The following is an 18364-nucleotide window of genomic DNA, read 5'->3' as shown; positions in this document are numbered from 1 at the left end:
GCAGGCCCCGGCTAAATTTCTTCCGAAATTTTCTAGTTTTTCTTCATATAACCATCTTTCAAAAATTCTAACATTTTAATTCTCTTCACTTTCCATGTTGTGATTCAGAAAAAAGAATATATAAATCAATCAATCAATCAAATTTTATTTGTATAGCACATTTCAGCAGCAAGGCATTTCAAAGTCCTTTACATCGTATCAAACACAGAAACATAAAGCAACATAGAATCAACGATCAAAACACGACATTAAGTCAGGTTCCATCAATAAATTTGTAATTGATTACGTTTCAAATACAATCCTAAACAGGTGGGTTTTTAGTCGAGTTTGCATCCATAGAAGGTTTACCTGTTACACTCCTACTGTGTTATATGGAACAAAATACCTGTTGCTATTTTTATTCCCACTCACGTTCACAATCGCAGTTTAAAACAACGTAGGCAGCATTTTAATGGGCTTCTGGCACAAGGCTCCGTACACCTCTTTCACAGAATTTCGAGCAGGGACTCCCCTCACAGATTTTTGTGCAATTCTATGGTACCTGTTAGTGTCTAGAATTTACAGGGTTTCCGTTACGCGCAGTGACCCTCAGTCACTCATATCAAACTTCCTTACAAGGCAAACCGCTCAATTTTATTACCGTAATAAATTAATAGATCACAAACGATAATTTGTTAGTTTCAGTAAAACTAAGTTGTCGTACATAATTCGATCTTCAAATTATAGAACGATAACAGGGAGAAACAGCTTTTTGTTTGAAATATCTGGAATACTGCCAAACTGGTGCTGTGTCCTTTTCTGTTTTATCCACATTTTTCACTCCACTGCGTTGTTTTTTTCTATTTTTAAGCAGTTAGAAACTTTAAACTGCTGCTGTGCTAGTTACTCAGCAGGTTGTTGCTAGGTAACCAGATAGTGAGTGAGTTGCTAGGTAACCAAAGAGCGAGTGAGTTAGTTGATTCCACCAACCTCTGGACTCACAAGGAGGCTGTTTTGAAATGCAAGTCAAAACAAGTCAAGTTTGATTCAATCTTCTTTTTTTTTTTACTTATCCATTTTTCTAAATTTCTATAAATTTAGTTCACTTCACTTTTCATGTTGTGATTCAGAATTTTTTTTATATCAAGCTTCCTTACAAGGCAAACATATCAATTTTGTTCAATTCAGCAGATTGTAAACACTAATCTGTTAGCTTCAGGAAAACGTAATTGGTTGATAATTTGTCGATCTTCATCTTATGAAACGGCAACAAAAAGAAATAGCTCACTTTAAACCAGCAGTTAGAAACCAAATATGGCTGAAATACATATCACAAAAGAAGTGTTTTGTATCAGTCTATCAATAATAATTGATTAGTTTTTTTGTTTTGTCTTTCCAGTGTAGTAGAACAAATTCACACTGATTTTGAGTTAATAGATCATATGACCCTTAAGCTATTGAAGAAAAATCATAAATTTAGACAGAAAAAAGTGCTAAAAAATATATAAAGACCAAAAATGGTATAAAAGTAAGTGTTTCTCATCTACCTAGTCTAATAGCATAATTTCACACTGATTTTGAGTCAGTAGGTCACATGAGGTGGAAGCTACTGAAGAAAAATCTTATTCTCTACATATAAAGTTACTTGTAAGATATTTTTTAAAAGACCTAAAATGGAATAAAAAATAACTGTACCTCATCTGGCCAGAGTAGTAGAGTAAGTTCACATTGATTTTAAATCAATAGGTCACGTGACTTGTATGCTATTGAAGAAAAAACATATTTTTTAAAATATAAAATTACCTATAAAATGTAGAATAAACCTAAAATGGAATAATGAATGTGCCTCATCTATCCAATTTAGTAAAATAATTTCACATTGATTTTGAGAAGTTAATGAAGAAAATAAATATTTTTTAATGTGAAAATTATTTTTAATATTTTAAATTACTTTACATTAAATAGAATGAGTATGCCTCATGTAATAACACGAATTAGCATTTTTGTGCCAGATGGTCACAAGGCAAGACATCCATTTACTTTTGCTTCTCAGTTTGGTTCGGAAATTTGTTGACGGTCCCTAAGTGAACCTCCGAGCTGTGGAGGAGGGAGCGGCAGAGAACGGGGTCTGTCGAGGCTTCAAAATGGAGAAAAAAACAGAGTTAGGCGCCCAACTCATCAAACGTGCTAGTATCAGTTGGGAGATTAAAGAATTTGTCACAAGAACATTTTAGGCAATCCGTACGCTCTAGTATGCCCGAACAAGTAAAATCTGACGTGATCTTACAGGCTCTTGACCAGTGGGTGGCGGTAGTTACCGAAAAGCATTAGAGAGGACGAGGAAGAAGAAGATGGCGTTATTTTCAAAGCTCGTTAACGGCTGTTGTCCTGGTGCTTGTGTGTGTACGCTTTTAAACGGCACCGTTTATTAGCTAATGTTGCTGAGTTTTTAGGCAGCAACCTTGTTAAAGAGCTTGATTTTTACACACAAGCGACCATTATGCCGAAGGTTGTTTTATTTTTCAGTTAACCGCTGTCTTACTTTTTATGGTGTCGAATTTTTAAACAGATTTTCGCGGAGGTAGGTCAAATTTTTTATTTTCCACAACACAATGGCATCAGCCTATGTTATAGTAAATCTACTTATCGCCGACCAATAACTTAAAAGGCTAAATCAAAACAAAAATGGCATAAATGATAAATTACGTTAGTCTTCTTGAAAAAATACACACAGCGCTCAGTCTGACATTTAATCTTTGTTACGGTAATACTTATTGTTTTCAGATTACACGTTACATTTTAACCATATATTTAATGCTATTTTTGATATTTTTTGAAACATACATTCTTTAAAATATTGATAATAAGCAATAACGCTAAAGTGTGTATGAATTTTAGGCATGAGGTGTTTACATATGTCCATTAGGGCGTAGTTGCTTGTACATCACCTTAACTTGTGCTAAGCTAACGGTAGCATACTTTGTGTGTCTTTCTTTACCCTCCCGTATATAAAAAGCACTTTGTTTAACCCTGACATAAGAAGTGTGGCTGAAATATGGGCTATATAAACCCAATAAATATGGCTTGAGCTTAAAAGGAAACTGTTATAGGAAGAGATGGGTAGAGTACTCAAGAGTAAAACTACTTCAACATAATTTTAAACAAGTAAGTAGTAGCCATTTAAGCAATTACTCAATAATAAAGAGTATTTTGTAAAAAGGCTGCGTAAGCACTGATTAAGTGATTCAAAACATCTGATTTAATATTTAAAAATGATACCATTTGACAGACAGAAAATATGAAGTTATGTACAATTTCTGGTGCAGATGTACAAATAATTAACAAAATTTAATATTAGGCTTTTGTGTGTTTACTTTCTCTCTCAAGAACATAAAATTGACAACATTATGGACAACCTGGACTTCTCAGAAGAAGAAATTCAACAGCAACTGGCTATACTTGGCTATAAGACCATACCAAAACACAGGCTGCTGGAGTTTAAGCAAGGTCATCTTCATGAGCCATATGCCTCTGCTTGGAAGATTTTGAAGTTGTAGATATTTATGTGCTGAACAAGAAAACAAATCTTTTATTTTTCTTGTATGCATCCTGTCAGATCTTGATGAACTGATACGCCATGGGCAATGGAAAAACCTGGCCTCTCCCACACCTATAAGCATACATGCTCAGGCAGCAGCATCTCTGTCAAGTCTTCCTGCTTATACTAAAGAAAAAGGTGAGCGGCACAGTTATTTAAACCCACCTAATCATGATGCTGGTAGCGGAGTTTTCCTTAATTTTTGCTTTACTTCCCCACAGTCAACCTGTCATACAATTACAAATCAGGGGATGGATTTTTTCTACATGAAGAAAAAACGGGCCGTGACTCAACGGTAAATAATATGAAGCTACACCCAGATGTAGTTGTATTTTTTCACTGTTCTTTGTAGTTGCTGGCTACCATCACTTGCTTTACTTACATCTGTCACCTCTTCCATTTTTTCTTTTCACTATCACAAACTTATTCATCTCTCCTCCTCCGTCAGCTCTCTACACTGGTGTGCCTGCGACACCAATAAAAGTTCTACTGGGTTGAAAAGGCAGCCTGTTGATTAGTTTTTGCCCTGCAGCCACGTAGTGACTGGAGGCTTGTTTATCGTTCAATAATAAATAGTCACCAGTACCAAATTAGGAGTGCACCCATTTATCGGTCAGCCAATTTATTGGCCCTGATTTCCTTAATTTTGGGAGATCGGTAATCGGCCAATGCGTTTATGTGAACCCAATCTTATTCCCCGATCTTATCTACCTCAGTAAAGGTCTAAAAATCAGCCTCTGTCCTCTTCTGCTCTCCTATAAGAGATGTTTGACTGATTGACCGGCCCACCAGGTCTTGTCTGCTTGTTTGCAGTTAACAATTGTCATCCCACTGCTACCAACTCAGCAACTTTTTCGCATTATTGAGCAACATTTCAGACAAAAAGAAAATTGGTATCGGTCAAAATCGGAATCGGCAGGTCAAGTATTTTTAAAGATCGGTAATTGCTGATCAGCCAGAAAACAATCGGTGCACCCCTAACCAAAATAGTCCTCCAGTCTCTCTCAAGAATGTTTTGATCCAAGTTATTATTATTTTTACAAATAAGATCTCAAGAAAAACTATAAATGTATTGATTTGTAATTGCTTTTTCCTGCCAAGAAAACACTCTAGTTAACGTTATTTGGTTGACTTGTTCAATTTTGTAAATGCACAGCTGTCCAATACACAGAAGAGCGAACACAGTGGACGGTCACTTAGCTGTGGCGACTCATACGCTGCACTGTCTGTGGGTCCGAGGCTGCATTTCTCAGCTGATGCTCCTAACAGGCTACAGGAGGAGCCAGATACCGAAGACACCCTGGACTCTCTGCTGTCTGACAGCTACACTTCCTGTTCAGACCACCAGCAGAGGCGATTAATAAAGAGAAAGGTTTTAAGGTGGGTTTAAGCTGAGGAAAGCTCAAACTTTTCAACTTTTGCTTTTTTTTAGGTGTGGGGGAAACCCTGAAATGTACATTTTTAATAAAATGTAAGTTATAATCAATATAATTTATACCACTTAGGTGTTTGCAGAGGTTTTACAGAAACACTGACCATGTGATTTCTGATGTCATTGTTTTTACTTTTTATTCTCAGAAAACGAAAAGGAAAGTCTTTCATCTGTTCTGAATCGATTTACACAGATGACTCAGGTAATGTAGACCAATTTATATACCCAGTATTCATCCACCTTCAACCACAAACTTTGATGTGTTTTCCGTGAATTTATTTTTATTTGATTAAAACAATCACAAAGTAGAGTAAATATCGGTTAACAAATCAATATAAACAAATCAAGAGATACTACCAAATAGTCTCCAGCAGCTGGGGCTGTTTCAGCTGTGAGAAGAGGCGTGTAAGGTCTCTGGATTTCAGCTAATCCTCTTAGCTCCTTCCTCCAACCTCCTGCCTCTGTTGATCCTTCACCCCACACACCTCAGCCAAGCGTGCTGCCGCCATGTACAAAATGTATAATGATCAGTGGGACAGAGAGAGCGATGACGAGAAGGATTCCCTTTACTCCTCTTTCTGGTCGGATGGAGAGGCGGAAGACAAGGAGGAGGACGTGGAAATTATGAGACCCGTCAATGATTCAGAGGATTCACCTCCAGAGAGTTCAGGGGAGGAACACCCACAGTTAAAAAGCCCGCAGTTGTTTAATGAGGGGACTCTGGAAGAGGAAAGTGATTATAGTGATGATGGGAAAACTACTGATGGTGCAGCAGAAAGCCCAATGACCTCTGGATATGGCACATACAGAGCGGAGGAGCAGAACCAAGCAGACCAGAGGGACGATCATTCTGTGAACAGGTTTACTCAAAACAGCCAAGAAGATCTTTCTGAGTTCAGAGACGATAAAGAAGTCTCACTGCTCAGTAGCTTCACTGAGTTTGATAATGAACCGACGCATAGACTGGATGTAAGGGAGCCTGTGGAGTTTGTGTCCGATGGCGTAGTTGACGGGAAACTACCTGTAGAACCAGAACCAAAGGAACAGCATCTTCACACTGATGCGCTCTTGTTTCACAAGAAGGGTTTAGAAGATGGGATAGATGGAGGCGAAGAAGAAAAACAGGAGAAACTGCTGCACAATCTGGAGGAAAAGGCAGAAAGCGTGTCAGCGATTGATGTTAAAGACGAATCTTCAAGAAACAAAGGTGTCAGGTTCTTCAACTCCATGAAGAATTTTATCTTGCCTGGTAAAAACCTGCACAAATGTTGTCCAAACTTTTTGCTACAAAAATTTACTCTACAAAATCACAAAATCTTACCAAGTATTTTTGGTTTAGTTTCCATCCATCCATCCATCCATCTTCTTCCGCTTATCCGTTGGTTTAGTTTCTAGTGCAAAAATCGCTGTTCATTTGAAATAAGACAAAACTAATAAGTTACTTTTCAGCAAGATATAAAAGCTTATTTTAACTCATCCATCCATTCATTTTCTTACACTCTTATCCCATCAGAATCATGAGGGCTGCTGGTGCCAATCTTGCAAGATTGCATTAGTATAAGACAGGCCAATAGTTTCTACATTTTTGGGGTTGATTTTCTTTTTTTTTTCTTATTCGGGGTTGATTTTTACATTTTTTCTCTCTCTGTAAGACTAGCTTTTGAGGAATAGCAATCAATAATTGTGATTGCAGTTGCTCCTAAATTGCTATGAATGCAAAGACTTTAATAAATGAGAATCTGTTAATGTTATTTATCCAGATGAAAAAGTGTCCGTCTGCCTTAACCAATTATGCTGCAGGTCAGGGGACCGCCCAAAATCCCCCAGAGGGCCACAAGCGGCCGCACTTTGGACACCCCTTTTTTATGCTTTGCTTCATACTGAGGGTTTGAACCCTCAACTATTGAGAAACGGTTGCTTCCTGCAGGTGTGGACTTTGACAAACTCTTAAATTTACCCAATTGACTGTGACATTGTAATGCACCAGTTCGCCGCTATGAAGCTAACTTGAAGCTGCCTGTGCTGAACAACCAACTGAACAACCGTCCTCCAAGAGGGAAATGCAGAGCCAAACAAAATGGCTGTTCATGTTAATTCAATATTTAGAAGCGTAGCTAACATGGACTGAACGGCTTTGTTTGCTTCCTCCACCACCATTCCTAAAACTACAGGCTAACTACAATTGACTTCATTGTTCAAAATTTATTTTTCTGTTTGTTGGCTGGCCAGGTTGACGTTCTACCGGAAGAATCCAAGTCAATGGGAGAAATCCCAGACGCAGCAATGAAGGGGAATGAGAATCGAGTTAGCTTGCATAAGACAATGGCCAGGCTAGAGTTTACCTGGTGGTCATATGAAAAGATGTCTGTACGTTTAAAAAAAACTAAACATTATCTGTAGACTGCAGTCATCCTTTTTCATTTTTCACTTCTGTATACAAATACAACCTCCTGCTCATGCTTTCAAAACCAGAGCTTTACTATTTGAGAGCAAAGCGTAATTTTGTTCATTGTCTATCAGATGTTTCGAGCTGCTTAGAAGAGCGAATGGCTGAGCTTGATCTAATCTCAGATCGGAAAGATTACGATGCAGATGAGAACGACTCCCAGGGTTCAGAGAGCGAAGCTGTCGACTTCACTGCCTTAAAATCGTATATTGACGTCGTGGTGAGTGAAGCAGTTTTCATAGTTACATTTATTAAAGCTGCAGTATGTCTTTTATTTAAAAAATAGTTTTTTCCGTATTTATCACTGGTGACGGTATCTGTGAAAACAAATCAAGCTCCTCTTCTTATCCCAGTGTTCCCAGTACTAACAACAGAAATACACAGCTTAGTCAGAAAGAACCAATCAGAGCCAGGAGGAGGGTCTTAGAGCTGTCAATCACTCTCTACAGCTGGTTCACATGAATGCCATGAATGCTAAGGCTATTTAGCACAGCCACCGATGATGGCTGATAAACGTTTATGTAACAATAAGTTGTTTTTCCACCATTAGCACATTGAGCAGCCTACAAGAGGATGATTGACAGCACAAAGACCCACCTCCTGGCTCTGATTGGTTGTTTTTTTGACCTGGAGCATTTCTGCAGATCAAAAGTAGGATTTGGAGGAGGTTGATTATTTTTTCACAAATTATCTGTCTCATTCTAAACTGTCACAACATGGTGACAGTTTTAATAAATATGGAAAAAACATACTTTTACAAAAGTTACGTTCTGCAGTTCTAAATGTTAAAATGCCTGATTTTTGACATTTTTACCTTCAGACTCAAAGTGATCGGGAAGTACGGCCCAAACCAAAATCCTGTAAGTAACCATCAATGAAGGAACTGATCACAGCTAAGCTTTATCGTTCTAGATCTCTCTATTTCCATACATTGTTGTAAAATACTTAAACTTTTTGATAACTTGTGTTTCAGTCATCCGCCCGGTGATGTGCCAAAAAGCCTTTAAGAAGAATGATCCAGTGACTAGGTAAGTTAGAAATATCTCTGCAAAGCACAAACATTTATCCACATCTGGGTCAAATCTAAGAAAACAATAAAATAATCTTTTTATTGTGTCAAATGAAGAGCTAAATGTTTAAAATTAAGCAAAACTACCTCTTAATTTTTCCTAAAACCACATGTAGTTTGAAGAGTCTGCAGAGTGAATAATTACAGGCTTCTGATCTCAAGATGTAGATTTTCCTTAAAAGGGTTTTGTTGGGCACGCACCAGTACGAAGCCTTAAAGGGGCAGTATTATGTATTCCAGGCACATGGTGCCATTTTATAGCATAATCAAGTAACTATGGTTGACACCCTGTTTCTATAACAACTACCTTCAGTTGATATAGAAATGCTGGGGCGTGCTGTGGTGGCACAGGGGGTTAGCACGCCCCACGTTTGGAGGCCTTAGTCCTCGACGCGGACGTCGCGTGTTCGACTCCCGGTCCCTGCGACCTTTGCCGCATGTCTTCCCCCTCTCCTTGCCCTCTTTCCTGTCTGCCTACTGTTGCAAAAAATACGAGCCACTAGCGCTGCAAAAACTCTTCGGAGAAAAAAAAAAAAGAAATGCTATAAATATCAAATATGATTTAAAATGAATTTTATTGCCTTCCTTGACGGTCCACCCAGGTGTTTTTCACAGCTTAATGGTTGCCATGGAGATTCGAGGACTCCTCAAGCACGCATGAAAGAATCAAGGCAACACTCCAGGAATGCTTTTGATGAGGAAATAACATTATAACATGATGTAAAGCTCAAAAAAGTTGATTTTACACGATACTGCACCTTTAAATCACCAGGTCCAGCAGAAAAGGTCAGATTCCCATTCAGTGGGGGAGGATTATGGAGCTGGGTTTTGACTACTTAACTCCACTGAAGGGAACTTTTGGTTCTTGAACATATTAACACATTTTGGACAATTTCACACTCCCAGCTTCGTAGAAAGATTTTAGTTTTGGTCTCTTTAGTTTCAACTGGACAGATTCTGACCTCAACCTGATTTAACAGCTTTGGGGTTGATTAAGACACAAATGGTTTTTCTCATCCATCATCAGTGTCTGGCCTCACAAATGCTCTACTGGGACAACGGTGGAAAATTCCCATAAATGGACTCCGAAACCTTGTGGAAATAATTTTTAGAAATTATAAAGATGTGACAGAAAATATGACAATGAATACATAAAACCAGACTTGAATTGTGTAGTGTACACTGCAGTCTTTGATTGGCGTCATCCTTGGTATAAAGGTCTTCAAAAATCCGTTTTCGCTTTGACTGTTTGCTTTTGGAGTCTGCTGCTCTAGTTTGACGCCAGCTGCTGTGGATACTTTTGCCTCTGCAGGTATTTCCAGTACAAGGAGATGTGGGACGCGTTCCAGGTGCCTGGAGACAACGTCAGGAAAGCTCTCCGATGGGAGATTAAGGTACGGAAACATGGCCGTGTTTCAAACTCTCCTCATTGAGCAATGTTCGGTTTAACTGCTTTACTGGAACAATGCACCAATATCACATTCGTACAATTTAGTTTTTCAAAGATGTAGAAGTATTTGTATAAATTACACATTTAATGTTTCTTTGTGTTAAGTGGAAATTCACAGATCCGATATTAACATCTGTATCAGTCCAGATATTGGAAAACAAATTCTAAATTGAACGGATCTATTGAGTCTAATTTATCCTCTGAGAGATAAATTCTACTTTTTGTAGAATTTACTTTCTAGTGCAAACAGTGTAGTACACTTGACATAAGACAAAACTTAGAAGTAACTTTTCAGCAAGATATAGGAGCTCGTTCTTAGTCAATAATTCCATATTATTGATGAAAAGGAACTGGTTCTATTAGCAGAAGTTTCTTATAATTTAGTTTTGTCTTATTTCAGGTGTACTAAGATATTTGCACTAGAAACTAAACCAGAAATACATGATAATATTTAGTTTTTGCTGTGTTTTACTTTTACATGCTCGACCAAGGTAGTCAGCTTACAGTTTTTGTCAGTCTCTTTATTATTTATTTTACATTGGATGTTTTACTCCTAATGAGTGAAAATATTAAAGTTGTTTTGACATGTTTGACCAGGCTTGTGAAGCTGTTGGTGTTTAAATTTACTCTACTGGTGCATAAATTTGTACTTCAGTACATTTATGTCTGTTTTTAAAAAAATGTATTGAATTCAGCGCTGTTTTTCTGTATCGGATCGGTATTGGTCAACAACATCGGTGTGACAGAAGTGGATCGGTGCATCCCAGGTTTCTTTGGTTGGTTCTTTCACCAACCTCTAGGTGGCAGTAATGCGCCAACTAAGTTCAGTTAGTTGTCTGTTTAAAAAAAAAAAGAAACATTTTATTTCAATGCAGAACTGTTTTTGTTTTGGATTGTATTGGAAGTAAAAAAAATTGGTGGATTGGTGCATTAGTAGTAGTGTTAAGTTTAGAAATACCTGGTAAATGTCAATAAACTTAAATTACTTCATATTTTTGTTTGTTTTTCAGGAAAAACTTTCATTCCAGCCTCTCCCGGTAAGTATTCGCCATTATTTGTCCTGAAACCTGTAGCATAAAGAATTAGTTTTCCTCACAGTTTTGGTCAGTTACACGGATCATTTTGTAGTTTAATTTATTATGTGGTTCAGCTAAGATATCACACCAATGGGAAACATGTTTGACTCCATGACAGATTTTTATGCACACTTTAAAACAGAACTATTTTCACTTTGTAAAAAAAACAAACATATTTGTGTTGAGGTTTTTGTTTTCATCATGGAGCTTTTCAGGACATGTGCAAATTAATTTACTATGAAGTTAATAAATATGATTGAAAGGATAAATCATAAATTCAACTCAGAGTGTAGTCTAAGAAGAGCATAAAGTGTTTAAACTGAGACGTTTTAAGTATTTTTTATCAGAATGTAACATTCAGACTTCTTCCAACCTTCTTCAAATTATCCCTGGGTGTATTTTAACTCTTCTAGGATGAAAAATTTAACACAATGTTGCTTGTTTTGATGCAGTCAAGGATTTTACAGATAAACATACAAAAGAGAAATGTAGGACAAAACTGTTTTATTCACCAAAATAAAGAAGTTTATCAACAAATGAGAGTTGACTGCAACACAATCACGTTCTAGTGTTAAGCTGGTGCATCAGAAAGATTTTTGTTTGAATTTTTATTGTTTTTGCTTTTTTTTTTTTTTATGTGTAGCAGTAGTAGCATCTGTTTACAGGGATTTATGATTTATGAATGCACTGTCAGATCTGGACCAGAAGAGGGCAGCATAGCCTCTGCTGATTGCATAATAACCAGTTTTGCTTCTGGGCAGAAATGCCAGGAGTTAAAACTTTTTAGCTGAGTCACATTCCTCCTCATTCAGAGGAAAGAAATGCACAGACACACGTACAACTCTGCTTTATGGATTAAAAAATGATAATAATGTGATCATGGAGAAATAAATTTAGAGTTTAATTTTACAATTATGTGAAAACTTGAATATATTTAGTCAAAAAGCCATAAATTTGCATCAATTCATGATGAAACCATATTTTCTCTGATATTGAAAAGTCAGAAATTTGTAAGAAAACAATCAGCAAAACAGTCCCATAACATGATGGTGCCACCTCCATACTTCAGTTTGGATGGTTAAAAGTTTCCTCAATTTTCCTCCAATTGTAAAAATGGTAATTATGTCCAAACATTTCCACTTTAGCTTCATCAGGCCACAACACATGTCTCCAAAAATGAAGATTTTTAAAATGGCTTCTGTGTCTCTGAGCAGCATTTCAGCCCATGTTGGTACAGGACACGTTTCACTTAATATTGATGCAATGATGACCAGCTTTATCAGAATCTTCACGTTGTATCTAGCTTTTGTTTTGGGGCTAATCTGCAGATTTTGGACCAAAAACTTTAATCTCTGGACACAGAACCCGTTTCCTTTCCGAAAGGCCTGATAATTGGACGTTCCCATCACGTCTATACTTGTGCATAATTCCTTGAAACAGATGAACGCATCACCTTCACAGAGTGATCCAGACTCTTCCTGATGTCTCGGCTGATTTGTTTTGACTTTCTAATCGTGTCAAACCAGAAAGCAGTTTGTTTCAGGTGTGGCCTTAAAATACATCCACAGGTGTGCCTCCAATTAACTCAAACATGTTTCAAAAGTCTGGACATCACCATTGTTTAAAGAGATTGCAAAACCTCTGACTTTAAAGACATTAATAGATAAATCTGACATATTTTCTCATTATTGTAGCATTTATCACATGTAAATAATCCTGGTAATTCTGACCAACCTAAAAAAAGAAGTTTGATCTAATTTAACTTCAGACAGTGAGGTAAAAAAAAATCTGAACTACATGTCTAAGAGCTGATGTAACGTCGCTGGGAATGTGTTAAGTAATATGAGATCTCAAGTTTAAACAATGCGTCACCTCCCACTTCCTGCTCTTAATAGAACACCTTGTTCTGGAAGAAACGATCAAAGCATCCTGCCCAGGTGTGACGAGGAGGGCGCTCTAATCTGCTGTCTTTATTGTGTTTGAGCAGAAGCCCCGAAGGGTTTATGTTCCCAACACCTACACGGTGCCGACGCAGAAGAAACGCTCCGAGCTTCGCTGGACGATCAGGAACGATCTGGCAAACCGTCGCCTCCCACAAAAGTTTAATTCTCAGTTTTAAGCTGCACAATTTTCAAAACTGTTTTTGTACTTTTTACAAGTATAATTATTTATTGTGACATTCAGAATAAACAAATAAAAACAGTCTTGTTGTCAGTGAATTTGACACAGATCAGTTGTCCTAAGGGAAGTCGGAGTACGGCAGCTTGAACGGGTAAAGAAACGTGTAACGCTCGTCGTGCCAGAGGAGCTTCTCCTCCAGAAACCTGACCGTGTCCAGAGTCAGGATGACGGCTTCATGTTTCAGCATGCTGTGCACGTTCAGACCTGACGGGGAAAACAACATTTAATTCAGTTCGATTAAAACAACCCAATGGGGAAAAAAGCATTCAGAAAAAAAGAGTTGGAAATCTGGGATTAAAAACTAACGTTTTGAAATTAATTACATTTTCTAGGAAAAAACTTGAAGCACACTAGAAAAAAAACTCAGAATTTTGAGTTTCCAAATCAGCTTTTTTAAGAATTCCAAGAATCTTGGAAATCTCAGATGTCCAAAGTTTTTCTAGAATATTTAAACTTTTCAACATTATTCTGTAAAATCTGAGATTGAGTTTCAAAAGTTGAAAACTTGAGAGAAAAAAACCAAGAAATTTTGAAATTAATCTAAATTTCTGAAGTGTTTTCAAGATAATTTGAGATTTTAAAATTTTTAGCTTTCTAGCAATTGCTAGATTTTTTTTTCCCCCCAGAAAATTTCTGAGATTTTTTTTTTCTAGCAAGTTTTCAACTTCTGAATCTAAATCTCCAATTTGGAGTTTGAAAAGTCAAATATTCAACTTTTCACACTTATAAAATTTCAGATTGAGTTTCAAAATCTGAAAACCTGCTAGAAAAAAACTAAAGAAATCTGGAAATTAGTGTTTAGACCTTTTCTAGAAAATTACAGATTTTTTTTTTTAATTGGGTTTTCTAACAAATTTTAACTTTTGAATTTCAGAAATTGTAAGTTTTCTAGAAAATCTGAGGTTCTTTTTAGCACGTTTTGAAAATTTTATATAAAAAAAACTTGGACATTGGAGTTAGAAAAGTCAAATTTTCAACATTTAAAACTCAGAAATCTTTTATATTTCCAGAATTTCAGAGTTTTTTGGCAGCTATTTACTTCTTTTCTATCTGCAATGGCTCTAATACACAGGTAGTACTTTACTCACCGATGGCTGGAATAAGGTTTACTGTCTTTAGGTTTGCTGTAGCTTGGAGGATATTTTCAGGGAACTCTTGAGACCTAAACGCAGCCATAGAATAAATTGGAATAGATCATTTATGTAAGCTCATTTGTTCTGATTTACACCAGTAAGGTAAGATACCCACACATCAACCAGCAGCACAGACTCTCCCCAGTGTCTGTTTCTGATCAGCTCCAGCAGGTACTGGGAGTCTGGCGTGGGAATGTTCAGGGAGTCCACTACGTGGAGGTATTGCTACAGAAAACAGGAGGTCAGAGTTATCAAAAAAATATTATGGAGACGAGTGATGGGCAAGACTAACTGAAAATGTACTGTAGCTGCACTGACCCAAAACTGATAGACTAACACTGAAATTAGCCGAAGCTAATGCTACAGCGCTAGACTCAGATTATATCTACAATTTAAGTCTAACACAACTCTTCAGCAACAACGTCATTTTGACATAATTTACAAGTTCTATAATATAAAGAAATACAATAACTATTCTTGTTTTATTTTGTGTGAAACTAAATTATTGGGAGAGAAAATGTTAGGAGAGGAAACGGAACTACCGCGCAAACGGTTTTCATCCTCTTCAAAATAAGAGCATGACTACTTCAAGAATTAACGGTCCATAAAAATGTCAACATAGATTGTCGAACTTTTCTCAACCGAAAGATTAAGAAACAGGGGAGCCAATTAGCGCTTCAGAATTTATCCAGAATTTATTTTATTATTTTCAAAGTTAGCTAAAGTGCTAAACGCAAATTTTGCTCAGCTATTAGCACATTAGCTAAGGTGTGGAGACGACAAATGACACCGCGATTGTTTTTGTGTTGCATACTGCTCGATAAAAAAAAAGATTAAATTATTTTTAAAAACAGTTATTACTCTGCAATCTAATAGGAAGCACCACTAAATAATGTAACGCAACAACTTAATCCAGAATAACTTGAATACAATCTACATTTATTGCCAACAGAATCCTTTGTTGTACTTGCTGAAGAACAATCCATCATCCTCTGTTTGCACACATGATCTGGTTAGCATTAATAAACTCCATATTTTTAACATAAGTTACTGACATTAATTATTTTCCATGCCACAGCTGACAGTACTATAACCAACTGAACTGAATATCATATTTACCTGAGCCATCTTGGAGCTTAGTGCCACTTTCAGCCCCTGAACTCGTACTTTCATGGGTAGCATGTAGTAGTAACTGTTGGGTCCTCTTGGCCCATGAGAAACTCCACCTGAGGGGAAAAAACAATGTGAATCCTTCTAGATCACATCAGTAAAGGAAGCTGCATCTGAATTTATGGCTCAGGAAAGAAGTTAGCCATCTTTATAAGTGCAACAGTTTAGTTTAAGTGGAGGGCACCTATTTAAAAACTAAATTAAACAGCAGATGAAGCTACCTCCTCTCCACAGCGGCGATCGGATGCTTCCATGGCGAGCTCTTCCGCTTCCTTTTTGTTTCCATGGCTTCCTGCCTCCGCCTCGCACCTCTGACCTCACCTTTGTGTTAGCATGACTCTGTGAAATGTTAAAATAATGTCAGATTATTAGTTGTTTTCATCACAGCCAAGAAAATAAACTTAGAAAAACAAAGTAACTCTAAAAACGTTTTTTAAATAGATCATTTTCTGAAAAAACAAAAAATAGAAATTACCTTTTAAAATCCACTTTTTGTTTTCAAAAAGTGGATTTTATTTCAATCATCCCTTCTGTGTTGTACGACAGAGTATTAGTATTATTAGTGGCATAATCAAAAAGTTCAAAATCCTCCTACTGACAATGATTTGATGATGTTGTGTGAAAAGATTTATTGCTTCTTTATCTGTAAAACTGATAGTATAACTTCACAAGATTGTCAACTGTTTTAATTTTCTGGTATTTTTTGTGCAGGAGTTCTCAAAGTTACTACTTCATTGCCCTAATATTATGACTTTATTCTGGTAATATTAAAACTTTATTCTTGTATTAATTAAACTTTATTGTTGTACAACTGTACACTTGTAATATTATGACAGCTATTCCTTAGATAAGGAAACCCAGATTTTTGGTTAAAATTTTTAAACCAATTAGAATAATTAACTAATTAATCATACAGTTTAATAACACACTGTAGCATTCAGCACATGGAAATAATTTTGATAATTCTAACTGACAATGAGAAAAAAAGATGTAGGTAAACTTCTGGTTTCAGCTGTATTTAACTTACAATTCTTTTGTAATTTCTCTGCCAGGTTTCAACAGCGTGTAGAATATCAAGCCTGTATTAAGAGAACAAAGATCAGTTTAAACCTGCAGTGGTCTGAGAATCTTAATTCAGCATGATGAAAGGTTTCTACATACCTTGGAGTCACTGCAAAGACATCAGGGTGGAGTTCAGTCAGACCCAACGGTTCGCTGTCCTTACTCTCCAGAGTGTCCACCCACGTCCGCACGGGGCTCAGGTGAGCAGAAAGTGCCGCATCGCACTTCCTGATTACAGGAAGGGAGGAGTCTACTGGAGGTGGAGGACGCTCTGCAAGGATAAATGAAACAAGTGAAGAGAGAAAAATTTACATGTTTGTGTTAACCAGCTGTTAAGATCAAAGTCATTTAATTAACCTCCATGTTAGACTTACTTAATCTGTCAGGATCCACAAGATTAGAGGGAAGGCGTAAGTTTGGAGGTAGAGTGGTCTCACTGGAGAAAGATGAGGCAAACTGAGGAGAGAAAAAATAAATAAAAATACTGAAATACTGCATAAAGAGAAATACAAGTTTTAAAATGTAATCAAACACTTTAGCTGCAGCTGAATGCAGGAATACTAGATGAGTAGACCTTTCATGAAAATTGCTATTTTCGAAACCATTTTCAAGTAATATAATAGTAATGACAAAATAATGGAAGAAAACTCTCAATCAATAATCTTTAAATTCTAATGAACATTTAACACTGGAACTGGAAGACATTTTAAATATAAAAAATAAATAAACAAAACAACAGAAATGACTAATAAAAGGAATTATAAAGTCTCTGTAAACAAAAGTGTCTTTTAAAAAACGCAGATACTTGAGACCAAAGGACCAGACTGAAGATTTTTGCCATCCAGTTTTTGGTAGAAAGAGAGAAAAAAGAAAAATAAATCATGGAAATGGAAATTATGGAGATAGTGTTAATTTATCATGTGATTAACTGATTTATTCTGACAGGCCTAACAATGCACATCTTATACATATTTATTTAAACTACCCTACCCAGCTGTAGAGCTCTTTGAATCTTAGCATGCCATTTTAGTAACTGTACAGTATTTTTATTATGCTGTAAGTTTGTTCTTACTCTAAAGTCTGTTATCCTTATATTGTTTTACCTTAGTATGAATCTGCTGAACAGGATACTTTATCTGACCCTGATTTCTGACTGCTATTGAGACCAGATATTCACTTAAAAATGCATAAAAAGACTCTTAATATCATTTTTGTCCTTTATGTAAAATTAAATCGGACTAAACCTTTCCTGTCATGGTTAACAGCAGGTTAACGGTGTTATCTTTCTGTCATTTTCACTACATATGACGGTAATAACAGACGGACTGCAGCATGGAGACCGCTAGCTGGGAATAACTCACCCTTCGAGCCGCTCCTCTGCTGAAAACTAAACAAGAGAAACGAAGCATGTTCTTTTCTTCTTCTTCTTCTACGAACAGAAACTTTTATCCCTGTTACATTTAAAAACTCCAAGTTACAGCAACAAACATGGTAAACGGAGGCAGCAGGAAAGGTCGTGTGACAGCCTTTTCCGTAAGCTGAGATAGAGGCGCATATTGATGACGTTTATGGAAGTTCAGACATGCGCAGTTCACAAAAAGCCTTTTTAGAATAAACGTTGTTTACAAATAATACAATAACAAGCTATATTCGAGAAGAATACAAAATACAAAACTCAGAATATACAGAAGACAAAAATAAAGATTTAAATTTAGATATAAAAATATTGTTAGATATACAAACAAAATTATTGATAAAGTTGAAATAG

General features: G+C 36.5%; 2 protein-coding genes across 3 annotated transcripts; one reads left to right on the top strand and one right to left on the bottom strand.

Moving 5' to 3' along the window:
• Positions 1-2098: 2098 nt before the first annotated feature.
• Positions 2099-13253, top strand: hyls1 (HYLS1 centriolar and ciliogenesis associated). 2 transcript variants are annotated; one of them, XM_032563404.1, is made up of 12 exons: positions 2099-2560; positions 3367-3486; positions 3596-3715; positions 3799-3872; positions 4734-4957; positions 5156-5211; positions 7530-7675; positions 8276-8315; positions 8429-8483; positions 9837-9918; positions 10985-11011; positions 13038-13253. In XM_032563404.1, exons 2-12 carry the CDS (start codon positions 3387-3389, stop codon positions 13167-13169), a joined length of 1056 nt encoding a protein of 351 aa, XP_032419295.1. In that variant the 5' UTR covers positions 2099-2560; positions 3367-3386; the 3' UTR covers positions 13170-13253. The 2 variants fall into 2 exon arrangements, with proteins under 2 accessions (XP_032419295.1, XP_032419296.1); XM_032563405.1 differs by lacking the exon at positions 2099-2560 and adding an exon at positions 2871-3144.
• Positions 11928-18151, bottom strand: mrpl4 (mitochondrial ribosomal protein L4). Its single transcript, XM_032563408.1, has 9 exons — positions 17958-18151; positions 16971-17052; positions 16696-16867; positions 16562-16613; positions 15756-15873; positions 15484-15590; positions 14480-14589; positions 14320-14393; positions 11928-13435 (listed from the first exon to the last, which is right to left on the bottom strand). Exons 1-9 carry the CDS (start codon positions 18003-18005, stop codon positions 13290-13292), a joined length of 909 nt encoding a protein of 302 aa, XP_032419299.1. The 5' UTR covers positions 18006-18151; the 3' UTR covers positions 11928-13289.
• Between the last annotated feature and the right edge of the window lie 213 nt (positions 18152-18364).

Source organism: Xiphophorus hellerii, chromosome 5 (assembly GCF_003331165.1).
Source record: "Xiphophorus hellerii strain 12219 chromosome 5, Xiphophorus_hellerii-4.1, whole genome shotgun sequence".
NCBI lineage: Eukaryota > Metazoa > Chordata > Actinopteri > Cyprinodontiformes > Poeciliidae > Xiphophorus > Xiphophorus hellerii.
This window is presented reverse-complemented; position numbering and strand designations above follow the sequence as displayed.

What these genes read in the sequence shown, in the direction of transcription:
- hyls1 (XM_032563404.1), top strand. Translation starts at nt 3,387, where the DNA reads ATGGACAACCTGGACTTCTCAGAAGAAGAAATTCAACAGCAACTGGCT. An exon ending in AAACGGGCCGTGACTCAACG is followed by an intron (nt 3,873 to 4,733) that starts GTAAATAATATG and finishes GTAAATGCACAG; the next exon opens with CTGTCCAATACACAGAAGAG. An exon ending in GATTTACACAGATGACTCAG is followed by an intron (nt 5,212 to 7,529) that starts GTAATGTAGACC and finishes ATTGTCTATCAG; the next exon opens with ATGTTTCGAGCTGCTTAGAA.
- mrpl4 (XM_032563408.1), bottom strand. Translation starts at nt 18,005, where the DNA reads ATGCTTCGTTTCTCTTGTTTAGTTTTCAGCAGAGGAGCGGCTCGAAGG. An exon ending in TAAGCTCCAAGATGGCTCAG is followed by an intron (nt 14,590 to 15,483) that starts GTAAATATGATA and finishes TGTTTTCTGTAG; the next exon opens with CAATACCTCCACGTAGTGGA. An exon ending in AAACCTTATTCCAGCCATCG is followed by an intron (nt 13,436 to 14,319) that starts GTGAGTAAAGTA and finishes TTTCCCCGTCAG; the next exon opens with GTCTGAACGTGCACAGCATG.